The sequence below is a fragment of the Astatotilapia calliptera genome, chromosome 4 (genome assembly GCF_900246225.1).
Source record: "Astatotilapia calliptera chromosome 4, fAstCal1.2, whole genome shotgun sequence".
Classification (NCBI taxonomy): domain Eukaryota; kingdom Metazoa; phylum Chordata; class Actinopteri; order Cichliformes; family Cichlidae; genus Astatotilapia; species Astatotilapia calliptera.
The window spans coordinates 32,456,971-32,475,876 of NC_039305.1; the positions used below are offsets into that span (position 1 = coordinate 32,456,971).

Below are 18,906 nucleotides of genomic sequence, written 5' to 3' on the forward strand. Positions count from 1 at the left end.
ACTTCCTAACTCTAACCTTTTTCACCAGGGTCAATATTATTATTATTAGTTTTATTGACAGCACACTGATGTGTAATGATGTGCGATAGGTTTGTCGTGCTCAAAATGCGCAAAAACTGAGAGTTATCTTCCAATTTGCACAAATTAAAAAGGTTAGGGGATAACCCTAACCCTCATGTCGTACAGAACAAGCCCGACAGAAGTTGGAAGCTGGGAATTGTAATCTTGTAATCAGATGAGATGAAACTAGAGCTCATCTAAGTGCTGCTTACGTTTGGAGAAATAAGAGTGTGCAACACATCGACCCCACAGTGAAACATGGCGGTGGGAGTATTATGGAATATTATGCTCTGGGGACGGCTCAGTGATTGTGGAACTCTCGTTAAGGTGGAAGGAATCATGAAGAAAGGACAGAATTTTAAAGGAAAACCTCAAGCTGTAAAACTGTGCCTCGGTCATCACTTTGTCATACATCGCTCCTGATGAATAAGTACGGAAGACAAACGTGAATGTTACTGAACCGAAGACTAACGTCCCCCAGGACCATCGAATCTGAAGGAGCTTGGAAGATTTGCAAAGAAGAGTAATAACAACAGGCTGATTATTACTATCAATAATAATGCTGACCCTGGTAGTTTGTGTTTTTTGTCAAGTGATATTGTTCAATGTAAGCAGCTAAAATAAAACTATGTTTAAAAAACACCTTAAAAAAGCTTGCTCTGTTTAACAACACTTCATCTTTCATAGGGGGACAATAATTCCCTCTTTGTTTGGAAGAATCCATCATCTTTAAAGCAGCTTCACCTAAAGAAACTTTCCCCCTCACATCCCTTCAAACTCCATAAGAGACTTGGCTCACCTCTGTCCAGTTACTCACCTGCCCTGTTGATCTCAATGATCTCCTCCTGTGCTAATGGGCAGTCTCCAGTACCCATCATGCTGCCAGATCCCACCATGCCAGGCCCGAGCACATTTCCCATCAACCTGTGAGGAGATGCTGTCGCCATTGCCAGGGCATCTGGCTTGCAATAGTTTGGGCTGCCTGGCTGTGGCGCCCTGGGGATGTGCTTGTTCCTCTTCTTGGGGAGTTTCTGCTTAGCCATGGCCAGGGAGTAGTACATGCCAAAGTTATTGACGATGACAGGCACTGGCATGGCAATTGTCAGCACCCCAGCCAAGGCGCAGAGGGCACCCACGAGCATTCCTGACCATGTTTCAGGATACATATCCCCATATCCCAACGTGGTCATGGTCACCACAGCCCACCAGAAGCCGATGGGGATGTTCTTAAAGTTGGTGTGGGCTGCAGCTGTTGGATCATCTGGGTCAGCACCGATACGTTCAGCATAGTAGATCATGGTAGCAAAGATGAGGACACCTAGTGCCAGGAAGATTATGAGCAGCAGGAATTCATTAGTGCTGGCACGCAGAGTGTGGCCCAGCACACGTAAACCAACAAAGTGGCGGGTCAGCTTGAATATACGTAGGATACGGACAAAGCGCACAACACGCAGGAAGCTCAGAACGTCTTTGGCTGTTTTGGAGGATAGGCCACTCAGCGCCACCTCCAGGTAAAAGGGCACAATTGCCACAAAGTCTATTATGTTCAGGGCACTGCGGAAGAACTCTGCCTTGTCAGGACAGAAGATAACGCGTGCCATGACTTCAATGGTGAACCAGATGACGCAGACGCCCTCGACATATGTGAGCCAGCTGTCTGTGACCACCTCATACACAATCTGCAGAGAAGAAAAGAAGAAGAGAATTTTAGTTGATCTTATTATTTATTCATTACAACAGACACATGTCTGACTTCTGACAAGTGGTTGTTGACCCAAGAACAACATTTCTGTGTGACATCTCTTAGCAGATGCACCTGTGGTATAAATCCTGGATGGCTTCCTTCTCGGTATCGTATTCACACCATTTTCAGAAAATGGGACCTCTGAACTTTCAATAATCCTCCGTCGCCTTGTGCTCAAGTTATCCTATTGACTTCAGTAATAATACCCCACTGGCTTTTTACGGCTAAGGGTTAGAAAAAAAAGCAAAACCAAAACTGACGAGTGTGAGCACACATGCATATTGCCAACAATCTAAAAGTAATTTTAAAAAATTGGTAATTAGTGAAAATGAACACGCTAGCAAAATCCAAATGCAGGTGAAACACTCCAAATCACTGTTGGGGTTTCAGATGATATATCGCGGTCAGTATTGATGACATCTTTGTCATCGTTTCTTTTGTTTACATTTTGCCTGTATGGGCAGTAGGGCGCTCTTTTGTGACAGACTGATGAACACTGTCTTACATTGTGCTCAAAGTACTTTACACAATGTGCCACACTCACTCGTTCACCCAAAAGCTATTTTCTACACACTTCATGTCTAACATTTACACACAATCATACTTCAGTGAACACATCTTGCCCAAAGACACTTAGGCATGGAGACTGGACACTGGGGCAGCCAGGGATCGATTTTCCAATCGGTAGATCACTTGTTGTAACTCCTCAGCTACAGATATCTGCTTAAGGCAGTTGCTGCCACATGGTTATACAAATGTTAGCCAAATCACAAGCAGCATGTCTTCTTCATCTGTCCCTCCTGCAGATTGTTCTGGTAAACATTAAGCTAAAGACTGCAGCAAGCATTGCTGATTATCTTCCAAGGGCCAGAACATGTGACACTGGTGGTACCCTAAAACCGCTGGCTAAAAATAAACATAGATTCAGCAAAATGTTGCATCGTTGTGTATCTTGCCAAAATAATGTCAGATGCTGTAGCTTTCCCTGGCCCTCTCCCATTCAGACCAGGAATATATAGCTGCACGTTATTTTTAAATTGCTGGTGGCCTGAGTGGTGCCAAAGTGGGCTTTATAGATGATTGGGAAACTTTCTTGAAAAACCCCGTAGAGCTGAGAGCAGGAAGCAGAGTTTTAGTCTTACACGCCTCTCAGAAGCTTCTCTACTCTCATCAAACCAAAACAAGATAAACAAAACATCATAGCATAAAAATAAAGAAAGAACAACGTAGCATCATCAGCTGCAACAAAGGGTGAAATGATTAAATGTGGATTTTGAAACATTAGGTCTCTTTCTTAGTAAATGATTTAATAACAGATCAACATATTGATTTTTCTCTGCCTTGAAGCAGCAGCTGCAGAGTGGAAGCAGTTTTTTACACCAGCTTTTTAATCAAGCAAAGATCCAGACAGAGTTTTACTTCACCCTAACCTGAGAACCCAAAGAGCTTCATTTTTTCTTGTTACCTATCGTTCACCTGGTATTACTGACACTCACCGTCTGATTTCTTAGAGTTTTAATCTGATTTAGTGGCCAGTTCAGATGAAGCAGTTATAGTGCTTTTTGCTGAAAACAACAGTGTTTAATCCGTCATTTGACCCGTGGCTTTACAAAATGTAAATGAGCACACACATTACTTTAATCAAGCTCATATGTCACACACTGTAAAAGAATTGTAATTTCATAATTTAACACTGTTACAGAATTTTCCTGTTAATACATCAAAACTCAATAAAATTACAAAATAAATAGTCTGTAAACTAAAATGTCTTTTTGTAAAATAACATGAATAATAATCATTATTTCTATATTTTCCTACACAAAATGTATTTATTTTTACACACAAAACATATGTAAAAATGCAGCCGCAAATTTAACATAATTTTATTTAAAAGATAAAACTGTTTAATTCTAGGTTTATGCAGCAAATATAGCTCTAAAATTTGATGTGCAGAGTGTAAAATGATGCAAACAAATTAAAGTATAAATAAAAATTGTGGATTATGGGCAATTTTACAAGGGTACTGTGTGGAATAAGAAGGTGAAGACTTTTGTTAAACAGCCAGCACAAGAGAAAATTCAGCAGAGTAAAATGGACCATTTATAGCTTCGTCCGAAGGACAGCAAATGGACCTTAAAAAAGCATCTAGTGTTTACATTCAGGTAGGTACTGTGGAGACCGGGAAATTCTAACATTGTTGTAAAAACATCAATAATAACTTTGAGGCAGGAAAAACGAACAGTCACAGTCTGCAGCACAACTGGATACGCTGCATCTGCAAGGCCAGTATCGGCCAGTATACTCAAGCTAACTGGTAATAGCTTACTAATATAAAAAAAACTGTCTATATTCCACCTTGGCACTAAATCTTCATGACTAGTCTTCCAGGCATTATTAAAATTTTGAAACGTCCCTCTCTTGATATTAAGACAAGAATAGAGTTTCTAGCAAAGGTAAGGGCTGAGGTGATGCTAGCCGTTTTAGCTTTTCAGCTACCTGCACATAATAGTTAGCGTTCAGCACTCAATAGATTGATCCATTCAGGTGTCACCTGTTGTTCCTTCTATCAGCGGATTCATTTTAAAGCTGTTGGTGTCGTGGGGTAGTGGAAAGGGGAGACTTGAAACTAACAGGTTCCAAGTCTCACTTAAAAACTTGCAGCATGTTGAAATGTCTTGTTTACTGTCAGCATCAGTTTCTATTTTCTGTGTTACAATGTAAGACTTTAAAGGGATAGATATGAAAAGTACTGCAGTTAATGTAGTCTGGATGATAGACCCAGTGTTCCCTTCATGTGGACCTTCGGTGTTTATTATTATCCTTACTTTTTGCTAGTCTTCTGTGTCTTGCATTTAATTTTGCTTCCTTTGTTCTATTTCAGGTCATTCTTTAACATCCTCTCATGTGCTCCCTGTTCTTCACAAAGTTTGGATTTTGCTGTTTAATTTTTCCCTCTGTGGATCTTCTGCATCCGAACTAAAGGTTTGTTTTCAGCTTCACCTGCTGGTGTCTAAGTGCTGCATGTTCATGCCTCTCATTCCACACTTCATGACAAATCACAAATGTATATACTGTTACACAATAAAATGCAGTCAATACCTCTGTTCCTCATCTTTTATTATTAAGATGTAATATTATTACATATATAGTACGACTGCACATATACAGTTGATATAATCACAAATGAACAGTAGATTTCTGTGTGTTTGATAGCAGGTACTAGTGTGATGACTAGAGGCTGAATCCATTCAGGGCATTTTCCTCATATGGTGTGGGTCCAGTCTCTGGATCTCCTTAAAGGGATGGATCCCACAAATTAGTACTGAGCAACATGCCAGTGTGTAACTTCATGCATTTTCAGATACTGCTATAATAGTATAAATATCTGCTTCAGCTTTTTAAGGGGTTTCAGGACCATCGGGAGCCATTTTGGGCTTTATTGAGAGGAGACCACTGCTCACACTTCTTAGTAGTAAACGGTGATGAAGAGGAGCAATGGCACTAACATGTTAGAGCGAGAGAGAGGGGAAGCTGTCCTTTAAATAGAATCCAAGAGTGTGTGTGTTAGTCATATGATGTGAAGAGAGGGAGCCATGTTATGAGCTGACTGCTTGAACTAGTTCAGACTTCATTCAGTGATTAGATCATTATCACACTGGCACATACGCAGGTGTTACATGTGGTTAAAATCATCTCAATGCATTAAGTTTACACATTTCAGATAAATATAGTCTATTACTGTTATTTTCTGTAGCCCACATAATTGAACATTTCAGTTACATAAAACATGTAAAGTTTGATGTTATGTACTGTACAGCCTGTATAATAGATAAGTATGTAGCCCATCAAATCCAGAGGACAGCATTGTTTCAGCAGAAAAACTGAAAACTTTGAGCATTCATCAAAACTCAAAGTTCTTATTGGACAACGAGATGAAGGCGTGAACATTACCCATATATGCTCTCTGGACTGGACTGAAACGCCTGGTGGCAAGATCTCTCAAACTGTGGTACGCAGGAAGTCTCCTACATATATTTAATTCTTAACCACAAGATCACTGAAATTGAGTTTGAACTATGTTTTTGTTCTTCTTGATAAAGAAGGACAAAAACTTAAATCAGCCATGAGATTACAAGCTTACCAGGTGTAAGGTAAAAGGGTTGACAAACTAAGCTGGGATGGTAAGCAGAAGCTACCAGCACCAGTGACGGTGACGACTTAGCAGTCATACCTGATGCCAGCAAACGGCACACAACGGTGAGTTACATCAGGTTTGGATTCTTCTGGAAGGGGACAGAGGATGATGTGCATTGATGAAGATTCTTAGAATATTCTTTTCTTTTCTTGGGTTGAATTATTATTCTTAGTAATAAATGCATGAAACCATCACGTCCTACGACCGAGCACACAGTGCTGAAAGGCAAACCAGCAAAGTCAGCCATATAGATATATGCTACACCCAATGCCAAAGCACAATGAGCTTCATATTGTGTCTTTCTCCACACAGCTAAAGCTGGTACGCCACACGTCACTGGGAAACAGCTGTGTCTGCCACCAGCCAGAGTTAACAGACATCATGTACTGCAGGCTGCCTAACAGATTAACTTGATGCCTCTTTGCAACAACTTACTGTTGCTGCAAACAGCAGTCAGACCAAATGAACTTAAGAACATACCGACTGAGAACATTAAGCGCATTTGTTATTTTCCTATTCAGCTCAATAAGACTACAGATATTGCAAAAATGGATATGAAGATCAAAGCGCAGCTCAGAGGACCTTTTGGTCCATACAGAAGTAAGATGGCTTTCAAGGGGATGATCCGTTCAAGTCTTTTTAAATAGGACAGAGATGTGCAGATCATCTTACAGGGCAAAAACTTCCCTTTATTCGATGTTTTTGAAGACTTTCTGTGACTCGGCCAGCTAACATACCAGTCGGACATTTTTTCTCATTTAAAAGAACCGAACTTGGGGCTACAGGGAGTGTCCCTCACTGCTTTTGATGTGCAGAACAACAACAAACACGCCTTTTATTCCAAATAAAGATGCTGATGCTTCAAAGATGGCGCCGGTGTACGTGGCTGCTCGTCTGTCGCTGTCAGTTTTGTTTGTTTTTATATTGCTCCTGTCGTGTGTCACGCAAGAAATCGGGTCATTACTGGTGTACGATCGCCAATCGCTTCGGAACCTCCGAAGTTCTGGACAAAATACAGCTCCATTTTCTAACGGAGGTCAGAATTCATGGTGTCCGTTGCTGTCACATATCCCAACTTGCCCATGCCGTGCAGTCATGCTACCTCCCCGGCGAAGACGTCGGGGTAGGCGCAGTGGTCGGCTGGTTAAACTCAAGATCTCTTTAGCACACCATCCCACTACCGTCAAAGGAATACAGAGATTATTTCCTGGAGTTTTTGTGCACCGACGTTTCCTGGACCCCGTGGGTTCCTGCCTCATCCCCGTGGTCTGCCAGGATGATGCGCCGCTCCTCCGTGACCCCTGTCCCCCTCGGCTCAACGTGCGCCGGGCGAACGTCCGCAATCTGAGGCCGCTGTGTCGGACTCCCTGTGCCGCTGGGCTTTTACCTCATCCCCGGCTCCTGTCAGGATTGGGCTGGTAAATGCCAGATCGCTGGTGAACAAATCTTTTATTCTGAATGAGTTATTCACCTCCTGGAAACTAGACTTCATGTGTGTCACGGAGACTTGGCTTAACACTGGTGAGTCCAGTACTTTATCCGAACTTTTACCAGCGGGTTGTTCCTATTTTAACACACCAAGGACATCAGGGAGAGGAGGAGGTACGGCGGTTGTTTTTAAAAAGGATTTTAAATGTAAACAGTGTGTTTTACAGCCCTCGTCTTCCAGTTCTGAGCTCACGTGTTTTGAAGTTCTAACTCTGTGCTCTTTGCTGTTATTTATCGTCCCCCTAAATACAATAAGAATTTCATTAATGACTTTTCAGAATTTCTAGCTGGGATTATGCCCAACTATGATCATGTTCTTATTGTGGGAGATTTTAATATCCATGTCTGCTGTCCTGACAAACCTCTGGTGAAGGAGTTTTTAAGCCTCATTGACTCTTTTAATCTGGTCCAGCCCGTACCTGGTCCCACACATGAACATGGACACACACTAGACCTGGTCTTGTCACACAGTCTACCTGTGTCTAATGTGGAAGTGACTGACACTGCTTTCCATATGGCTGTATTATTTGATGTTGTGTTTTCACACACTACAGCTCAAACCGGTGCTCCTGTTCACCGCTGTCGGATTATTAACCCTTCCACTGCTGCCCAGTTCTCCTCTGCTTTTAACCAGCTGTCTATCCCTGCCGATCGTACACAGAGGACCTCAGCTCCTGGTTTCAATCTTCTTGCCTAACCATTCTGGACTCTGTGGCACCATTAATAACCAGGCAGCCCAAGGCTAAAACGGACCCTTGGTTTAATGACGCCACTCGGGCTGTGAGGAGGGAGTGTCGTAGAGCTGAACGCAGATGGAAGAGGGACAAACTGCAGGTGTCTCTGCAAATCCTAAAGGACTGCTGGCGCCTCTATCAGGATACGGTCAAAGAGGCTAAAAGAAAATACTTCTCTAAGATCATTTCCTCCAACAGTCACAATCCACGTGTTATTTAACTCTACTGACTCAGTCTTAAATGCTCCACAAAGTGGCTGCTTGGAGGCCTCTCATAAACTAATGATTTTATGTGTTTTTTCATTGAGAAGGTTGCAACCACGCGGGCTCTCATTTCTTCCCCTGAGTCTGACCCCTCTGTCTCGATCCCTTGCTCTGCTGTTTTTAACCAGTTTGAGCCTGTGTCTCTTTCTTATTTAGAGGATGTGGTCGGCCACCTGAGGCCCTCTGGTTCCCCAAATGATCCTGTCCCACCACAATTTTTTAAGGAGATTTTTCCTAGCATAGGCCAGGCTGTTCTTAGTGTTATAAACAGCAGTTTAATATCTGGTGTAGTCCCTGCTCATTTTAAGCATGCAGTAGTACAACCCTTGCTTAAGAAACCTGCCCTGGACCACACTGTGTTGGCTAACTACAGGCCTCTCTCCAAGTTGTCTTTTATGTCTAAAATCTTAGAGAAAATTGTACACTGCCAATTGATGGATTTTTTAAATGAGAATGGTGTCCTGGAGGTCTTTCAATCAGGTTTTAAAAACTTGCATAGCACGGAGTCAGCACTCTTAAAGGTTTTTAATGATATCCTCCTTTCCTGTGACTCTGGCAATCATGATGTTCTTGACCTAACAGCTGCCTTTGACACTGTAGATCACAACATTTTACTGTCTCGCTTGCACCATCTTGCAGGCATTCGTGGTACTGCTTTGAAATGGTTTAGGTCTTATCTTTGTGACAGAACTTTTAGTGTTAACTTTTTAGGGTATGAGTCTTCCTCTGCCACTTTTCAGTCTGGGGTCCCGCAGGGCTCAATTTTAGGGCCTCTGCTTTTTTCATTATATTTACAGCCCCTGGGAACCATCCTCTGAAGGCATGGAATATCCTTCCACTGCTATGCTGACGACTGTCAGATCTATCTGCCTCTGAAGCAGAACGATACCTTCTCTATTAAGCCACTTTTAGCATCTCTAGAGGACATTAAATCTTGGATGTCCCTAAAGATGCAATTCCAGCAAAACTGAGGTCATTCTGTTTGGTCCTAGCGGACCTTGTGAACCCTCCGCTATTGATTTGGGACCCCTGGCAGAGTATTTTAAATCTGTTGTTACAAACTTGGGTTTTAAGATGGACAGTGATTTTAAATTAGACAGTCAAATTAGGGCTACTGTCAAGTCCAGTTTTTATCATCTAAGGCGCTTGGCAAAGATAAGACCTATTTTATCCAGGCCGCATCTTGAAACAGTAATCCATGCTTTTATTTCATGTCGTTTAGATTACTGTAATGCACTATATTGTGGAGTTAGTCAGCATCTTCTCTCTCGTCTGCAGCTGGTCCAAAATTCTGCTGCACGACTTTTAACCAGAACTCGTAAAAGAGAGCACATAACTCCCGTCCTGGCTTCACTCCATTGGCTGCCTGTATATCTTAGAGTTCATTTTAAAATTCTCATGTTTGTGTTTAAATGTTTAAATGGTCTTGCCCCAACTTACCTCTCTGAGCTTCTGCATCCTTACTCACCCCCCAGGTCTCTCAGGTCAGCTGACAAGCTGCTCCTGGAGGTACCCAGGTCCAAGAGGAAGCTCAGAGGGGGCGGGGCTTTCTCTATTGTTGCTCCTAATCTGTGGAACAATCTTTCCCAGCACATTAGAGAGGCCCCTTCACTTTTAAAACACGTCTTAAAACCCATTTTTACTCTTTGGCTTATGACACAGTCTGACCCTGATTTTATTGTTTTAATCTAATGTGCTGATTTTATTGTTTTAAATGTGTTTTTTTTATATATATATATATTTTTTTTTTTTTTTTACTTATCTTATATTATTATTACTATTTTTCTCATTTTTTTTTAACATGCTCAATGTATCATGTTTGGCATGTCAAGTGTACAGCACTTTGTGTTCAGCTGGTGGCTGATCTGAAAGCGCTATATAAATAAATTGCTTGCTTGCTTGCTAAAGGTCAAGACAGGCGATGTTTCAGGTTTCCCCAGTTTGGAGCTTCCTGTCTGACAACAACCTGATCCTCACTGCCAGAGACAGCATCATTGTGCACCTTGTCTCTCTCAGACAGTTCAGTGAATATTTCCCAGTGACAGCAGAAGTGAGAAACCCATTCAGCCTCGAAGCATGCCCAAAGAGCAGGAGGGTTTAAGAGAACTATCTTGTGATGAGACACTGAAGTTTGCTTTCAGAAATCAGACGTTTTTGACATTTTTGACTCTTAGACAAGGCCATGCACTTCCATTGGTGACCACATATTCATGCAAGAAAGGTTTCTCTTCATATGCTAGAATACAGAAGCAGGTTGTGTGAGGCTGAAGCTGACCTTCCTTGATCCAAACATCACAGAGCAGTGTTACAGAGCCATTCACACACGAGGAGTGTAGGCTATGTTGCCAATGACTAAATGCTAATGTTTTGCATGGCATGGAGCTGTTATTATTAATATTCCCACCTGCTGCGTGTGTGAATGCAGTATCAGAGCTGTTAGCCCCCTTTGCTGCGAGTGTTTCAATGCAGTTACTATTGTCACTTGTCACACCCTGACTATGTGAGTGTTTCAATGCCATGCAGTTAATACTGTTTGAGTCAAATACAGCTGTGGCTGCTGATGGCAGTCAGTAATAGCATTTATATAAGACATAACATTGTCCCAACTATGTATGTAGTGAAGTTTTAGGCCGATGCTACTGTATTTTAATATCTGTCACATGACTGGTACTTAAAGAGACATATATTTCCCAAGGCGGTACCTACTGTGGTTAGGCAAAGCGTGTCACTAAAACTTTACCGTACCTCTTCACGTGTCACGTTGCCGACGGTGACATTCTCTGTTTTGTTGTAGATGGTGTTGAAGACTTCATGGGTCTCCAGGCAGAATGTGGAGATGGAGAGCAGGATGAAGAAGAGCGAGGCAAAAGCCACATACTGTAGAGAAACAGTGACAGTAGAAAGAGAACAAGAAAGGTGTTACAGTTTACTCTGTTTTCTCAAACAAAACATCAGGACATTATCACCAACTCACTTTAGTGCACTTCTACCACAGGAGGGGGTGCCAACAACACACTGAAGCCAGTGTGGAGTAATCCTGTCGATTCAGTGCAAAGGTCCTGAGTGGTTCAACATATTTGAGAACACAGTAAGGAAGAAACAAAGGATGCAGAAAGTGCCCCTTCATTAAAGTCGTGTCCAAATTCATGGGCTGCATCCTCCTGAGGACCCGGCCTTCGCGGTCTACGTGGGCCGGGTCCTCAGAAGGTCGGGTAGACCCAAAGTAAACCCCTGTGAAATTGGACGGTCTAGCCTTCAGATTAGCGTCACCGCTGTCTTGGTGGAGTTTAATAAGCTCGGCTGTCTGCTCCTTGCTATCTAAAATATAACAGGACACTGGAGTAAACGCTCGACCGTCTCATACTTCTGTTTAATCAGTTTTCTGTTTGACGTTTATTCAGCTGTCTGAAAACCATCTGGGGGATTAATAAAGTTTTATTTTATCTAATCTAATCTAATCTAATCTAATAACTTTAATCTCAGCCAAACCGATTTACTCACGAACAAATAAAACACTGAAAAAAGCCCAACAATAACATTTTTAGGTTGACTAAGTGACTTATATATCACGTTTAACCTGAGTAGCAAAAGACCGCGGTGATCTGAAAATGATGTGCCGGGAGTTGTGCCGTTCTCGGCGGCTCTAGTGACCCTCGACCTCCCGGCTCGCTATCGAGCTGGTGGGTAGCAGATGTCTCCGAAAACGTCGGAGCACTTTTGCAAGTATGCGATATCTTGATAAACCGAGCAGATATTTGAAGTTTACACGGCTACTTTCTCGCCTGAAAATATGTTAAAAGTTGCTGGAAACTGGAGTTTGGTTGGGCCGCGCTATGAATTCTGGGATGTGGTAGGCCACGATGGACATACCTGGCCCATCCTTCAAATTCGGGGAAAAGGAGGACGCATTTTTCGGCTGCATTCGGAGGAGTCTACGAATTTGCACAGCCTTCGGCGCGTCGCTGTGACGTAATCTGTCTACAAATGCTCCTCAGGAGGATGCAGCCCATGAATTTGGACACCCCTTAAGAATAGATTCTTGAAGGTATCATTATGCTTTCTCCCTCTCTCAGTTAGTTAAGATACATAATTCCTCTACTGATAAGCCATCATGGGTTGGGATTGAGGAAAGTCTTGTGGCCCCTTCGTCTTTAGAGGCCTTCCTTACTCAGAAGGGAAGGCCAGTACCGTTTAAAGATCCAGTACTGTCTTTCATGCAAGAGACCTGGCTTAGAGCTCACCAATATACCAACAGCAGCCCTTATCTCACCGCTAGAGCCTCTATTTGGTATAATAAGAAAGTATTAATAGGTAAGAAACCGGTCTGGTGGGAGGCCTGGGCTAGGACAGGTATTAATCAGATGGGGGACCTATTTGGGCAGACTGGCATGAAATCGTTTGCAGAAATCAGACGAGAATTCAATTTGGATCCAAGGGAAATTTGGAGGTTTTTTCAAATAAGACATTGTATTAAAGCCATTTTGAAAAATAATCTAGACCCTCCATCTAGTGTTCAGAAGATGTTTGCAACCCCTGACAATAACAGAATCAGGGCATCTAAATTTTATGGGAGCTTCAAAGAGGCACACGCTCCCAGTTTGGGGGGACTGAGGCGGTGTTGGGAGAAAGATCTGGGTATCCAGATCTCAGAGGACAGTTGGAAGATGCTGATCTCATCATGGTATGTTTGCTCACCTGAAACACAGTCTCAACTTATCCAGTACAAGTTGCTTCACAGAAACTATTGGACACCCAGTAAATTAGTCAGGTTGAAGCTCGCAGATAAGGACATTTGTTGGAAATGTCAGCAGGAAGTCAGGACTCTAGTTCATATGTTGTATACATGTCGGAAAAATGATTATTTGTGGGATGGGATCATCAACTTGGTGAATGATATTTTTAAACTTAATCTTTCTAAATCTCCAGCTATATGCGTCCTGGGCCTACTACCTGACGATAACATTCTCTCAAAAAAACAGAGATTGTGGATGCGTCTGGCTTTTATAACTGGTTGCAGGGTAATTCTTAGGCATTGGAAGTCATCCAGCCCCTGTTCTTTCAAGGAATGGACCGAACAAATGTCTAGGATGGCATCATATGAACGGGTTATGTATAGAATGAAGGGAAGAGAAGATATTTTTGAGCAGGTCTGGGGTCCCTTTTTGCGGTACATTGACAATGTCTCTTAGACATTATGATAAATGGTCTCTTAGAGGGATATTTCATGTGTCATTGGTATTTTGGTTGTTGTCTTTTTTTTTTTTTTTTTTTTTTTTTTTTTTTTTTGCACCAGGGGGTTTTACCCTTATTCGTTTTTGTTTTTGCTGATGTTTTCCAGGAGGCGGTGTATTATTTTGTTTCTCCTGGGTTTTATTTATTTTATTTATTTATTTATTTATGTAATTTTTTTTTTTTTTTTTTTTTTTTTTTTTTTTTTATGTTTTTTTTGTTTGTTAGTGTGTTGTTTGTTTGCTTGTCTTAGTTTGTTTGTTTGTTTAGAAATGGACAGAGAACTGACAGTATGATTATTGCAGTTGTATATTTATTTATTAATGTTTCTGTCCATCCAAAAATATTAATAAAAAAAAAAAAAAAAAAAAAAAAAAAAAGAATAGATTCTTGATTCATTCCGCTGAGATCATTTCTGATGAGGCTTCAGTTAGTTAGTCAGGTCCTGTGTCACAGCTTCATTTCTTTTCTTGATGAAGGACATGACACACTGTTCATGTGCTGTACATCATTTTTAAAACCTGCCTCCTCAGTCCTCAGTTTTTCAGTGTTTGCAAATTTCTGAAAGACACACTGCATACCATTCCTGTAAAGGATCCATGGTAAGCATTGTGGCTGTACTCAGCTTGCTGCATTTGGTGGTGATCAATTGCCAGCTTATACACTGTGCACAGAGCATAGTCACAAATACTCCTTACAGCCCTCAATTGGATATTTGGTTTTAAAACACACACACACACACACACGCACGCACACACACACACACGCACGCACACACACACGCACGCACGCACACACACACACACACACACACACACACACACGCACACACACACACACACACACACACACACACACACATTTATGTATATATGTCACAGTGTGAATGGGTGGGAAAAGTAATAAGCTCAATGATGGTACTGAGCCGTTGTAACATTTTTGTTACATTTTAGTCGTTTTAGAATCAAAGCACATGAAAACCACGTCTACATGTGTTCACATGTCAAACAGCAGCTCTCTGTAGGTCAATGATGAAAGTCAGTAATGTCATGCAGTTGTGCTTTTTCAAACACACACATGTATGTCATTTGTTTGTGTGTGCTCACAACGAATCACTACGTATGTGAGCATTTTCATCTGCTTGCTTTTTCTCAAGTCTGTGCCTTTGCCTTTCAGGTCAGTGATGAAGATGGACAGATGAAGTTTACTTCTAATCCGCAGGGAGCAAATCAAGTCCCACAGCTTATTATCCCGGACTAATTTAACACTGCTATCTACAGCTGCCCTGGATATATACACACACACACACACAGACACACACACATAGAAGAGCGCTTCCATCCCTTCAGAGGAAATCACACTGACTTGCATTCATTTTCTCCCTTAACCATTTTCTCAGCTCTAAAACTTACGCTAACCGTAAACCACCTTCAAAAGGATTCACACTTTCCAGTGTTCAGTAACATGGATGCTGGATCAGCCTGTGTCAGTCACCCTGTATTGTCATTGTCAACAAAACCATTTTACTTGGAGAGCAGACTCACTCAGCCACCAACGTACAGGAAGAAAGCACATTATAAGATCATTTAAGTCCTGCTGCCAGTAGAACTTAAGCTATAAATTAATTTGCCTGTCCACGTGTGTACACATCAAGCTTGGTCATCCATGTCTTTATAGACGTTGCCTTGCACACTGGTGCACCGTCATGTTGGAACAGAAAGGGGTCATCCCCAAACTGTTCAACTGAGCGTGAAATTGTCCAAGATGTCTTGGTAACCTGAAGGATTAAGTTTCACTGGAACAAAGAGACTGAGCCCAACTCCTGAAAAAGATACCCCACACCATTATTCCACCTCCACTAAGTACAGTTTTTCTGCAGCCACCAAACTCATCCATCGAATTGCCGTCTCCACTGTTTCAGAGTCCAGTTTCAGTGGGCTTTACACCAGTGCTTTACTCTTGCATTGCACTTGGTGATGTGAGGTTTGGATGCACTTGCCATGAAAAAACAATTGCATCAAGCTTGTAATGCACTGTGTTTGAGCTAATCTGCACACCACATGAAGTTGAATGGTGGGGGAGACTGTAGCGTTTTATTATAGGGACACGTTCTGTGTGAAGGTTCTGTTTTCTTGTTTAGTAAACTTCCTGCCTTTATGACCCTTTTGTGAGCAGGAAGTCACACAAACACACCCGCATTTACACACACACACACACACACACACACACACACACACACACACACACACACACTCACGTGCACATGCATGCACATACACACACACGAGCATACATACACATGCACACTCAATGCCTTGGGGTTTATGACACACCATAGGGGGGGTTACAATGGGTGTTTGTGTAAACTCTGTGTCACAGAAATGAAAGGCTACTGTGGGGTGATGGTTCTTCGAAGTGGTCTGACACCGAGGGCAGAAGGGCTGCTCTGAGGTCCTTCCCTTGCTAGCAAGTAAAATCAATCGATCGCTGTTCATCTTGCTTCGTTAAGGGTAATAAGTCTCTAAACCAGCGGGGCCTGTGGAAGCGCAGACTCAGCACAGGTCTTTACTGATTGCTTCTGCAGAAAGTTGGTGGCCTCTGACCTCTATAGCTCAGCATATGCTGATCTCACTCTGTGCCCCTCTGTGGCCTACCACTTTATGGCTCCCATACCCAACCACGTCCTCTTTGATATAATATCACTGTGAAATCCTGGGAAATTTCACGACTGTTTGCACAGGAGGCATCCTATCACTCAGGCTGGTGAGTGAGCTCCTTCGAGTGACCCAAATGGAAAAAGGAAATGATTTGGCTGGGCCACTTACACCAAAGTGTAATCGAGCCTGGTTACACCTACAGTATACTCAAGTCCTTTCACTGAAGGAAAACATGCTGCATCATGAAACGAATAATTGACCTGCTTAAGACCCACAGCTTTCCAACAGTCTTGAAGGAGTTCCCAGAGATGCTGAGCACTTTTTGGTCCTTTTGCCTTCACTCTGCGGTCCATCTCATCCCAAACCATCTCCACTGGCTTTAGGTCAGGTGACTGTGGAGGCCAGGCTGTCTGGTCAGCACTCCATCACTCTCTTTGGTCAAATAGCCCTTGCACAGCCTGGAGGTGTGTTCGGGGTCATTGTTGAAAACTAAATGATGGGATGGCATGTCGCTGCATGTCCCCCACACCATCACACCTCCTCTTCCTCCATGCTTCACAATGGGAACCATCCATGGACCATATGTTCACCTTTTCTGCAACACACAAAGACACGGCGAGTGGAACCAAAGATCTCAAACGTGAACTCATCAGACCAAAGCACAGATTTCCTCTGGTCCAATGTCCATTCCTTGTGTTTCTTGGTCTAAACAAATCTCTTCTGCTTGTTGCTCTTCCTTAGTCGTGGCTTCTTAGCAGCTATTTGAGATAAAGGTCTGATTCACACAGTCTCCTCTGAACTGTTGACTTGTGATTTCTGAGGCTGGTGACTCGGATGAATGTATCCTCAGCAGCAGAGGGGACTCCTGGTCTTCCTTTCCTGGGGCGTCCTCATGTGAGACAGTTTCATCGTAGTGCTTGATGGTTTTTGTGACTGCACTTGGACACGTTTAGTTCAGACACATCAGAAGTTTTATCAATTTTCCAACTGACTGACCTTCAGTTCTTAAAGTAATGATGGGCTGTCGTTTCTCTTTACTTAGCTGATTGGTTCTTGCTATAATATGAATTCTAACAGTTGTCAAACAGGGCTGTCAGCTGTGTACCAGCCTGACTTCTGCACAGCTGATGCTCCCAACACCATTAAGAACGCAAGAAATTCCACCAATGAACCCTGACAGGCTCACCTGTGAGGTGAAACCATCTCAGGTGACTACATCATGAAGCTCACTTGTCATTCAGTCTAACTTGGCAGGCTGTCTTTGGGAAAGGACATTTTTGAGAGAGAAATTCTTGCAGCTACAGTGAAAGTGAACACTAATCCTGAAATTGTAACTCTGTGATGGCCAAATGAAACCAGTCATTGTGGTTAAACCTGGGACTGCATTTTACAGACTTTCCAAACTGATAGCCGATGATTGCCATAACTGCAGCAGTGATGCAGCAAGAGGGATGTCCTCCCCTACACTGCACAAAAGACACAAACAGTGTCCCCTGTAAGGTGACTTCAGTACAAATAGCCTGGCTGAAGATTTGCATACTGTTTGCTCCCCAGCAGGAGGAGAATACAGCAGTCTGTTGGCTGAGATCCCTCTGCATGCACACACACACACACATTTGAAGTTTTTCCGACGTGTGTGGCGAGGTCGTGTGGATATGTGTGCTCATGTATGCGACAAAACGAATAGAAGGACATCATAGTAGAGGGTTAGGTGAGAGGCAGGATGCATGTGCTTTGATATCAGTGCTGCAGTGTACTGCTTCTCAGCATACTACAGAAGGTAGAATGTCTGAGCACACCTCCCTCTCTCAAATCCCTTTCTTACTCTCTTGTCAGTTTTCCCATTCGTGCTCATTTATGTTTTTGTTTTCTGAAGCCCTCAATCTGTTTCCCTGCTGTTGACAAATGATGACATGCAGGGAGTGACAAAAAGGAGTTTTAAGTCTGGTAGGGGTCATTTTTTATGACCACCGTTTAGGATTTTCTCAAGTTTAATTTTTATTCTTCAAACTTGATCCTGTAATTTGAGCACAAAGCTGAACGCAATGCTTTAAATAAGCGAATGTCTGTAATGCATTTATCTTTATACCTTTGACTCGACACAGGAACAACCAGCTAGCCTGGATCTCTGGTTCACTCTGCAGTTAAATTGTGATTTATGATGCGTTTCATCTGGACAGAAACTACAGGAACAATATCACATTTATATTTTAGAGAAATGTTTCATCTCTGTTCAAAACCTGAGATCTTGTTAATGAGTACTGGGCGGATCGATAAACCGTAGTCAACCAAGAAACGAGAAACGTAGCTTGTGTTTTTGTAAAAGATGACTGTTACTGCCAACCAATCATTAAGCAGGTTTGTACTAGACTAGTAAGTTTGTAGGTTTTTTCCCTTATTGTCCACGTCTGGGATCTGACTCCACTCGCACCTTGTAGTTCTTCTATTTCATGATTTCCTTCCAGCGATGCCCAAAAATGTAAATTCTGTCTGAAAGGGTAAACCTAAAAGTGAACTTAACTTTAATCCACACCAG

The 18,906-nt window shown here is 42.4% G+C and overlaps 1 protein-coding gene across 8 annotated transcripts in view; it reads right to left on the minus strand.

Moving 5' to 3' along the window:
* LOC113021485 (potassium voltage-gated channel subfamily C member 1-like) overlaps positions 1–18,906 on the minus strand; it is a 90,002-nt gene that overhangs the window by 50,244 nt on the left and 20,852 nt on the right. For all 8 annotated transcript variants that reach the window (XM_026166237.1, XM_026166234.1, XM_026166232.1 and 5 more), the window contains exons 2-3: positions 11,230–11,361; positions 878–1,739 (exon numbers count right to left, since the gene is read on the minus strand). In XM_026166237.1, coding sequence (XP_026022022.1) covers positions 878–1,739; positions 11,230–11,361 — 994 coding nt within the window. The remainder of the gene's footprint in view (positions 1–877; positions 1,740–11,229; positions 11,362–18,906) is intronic.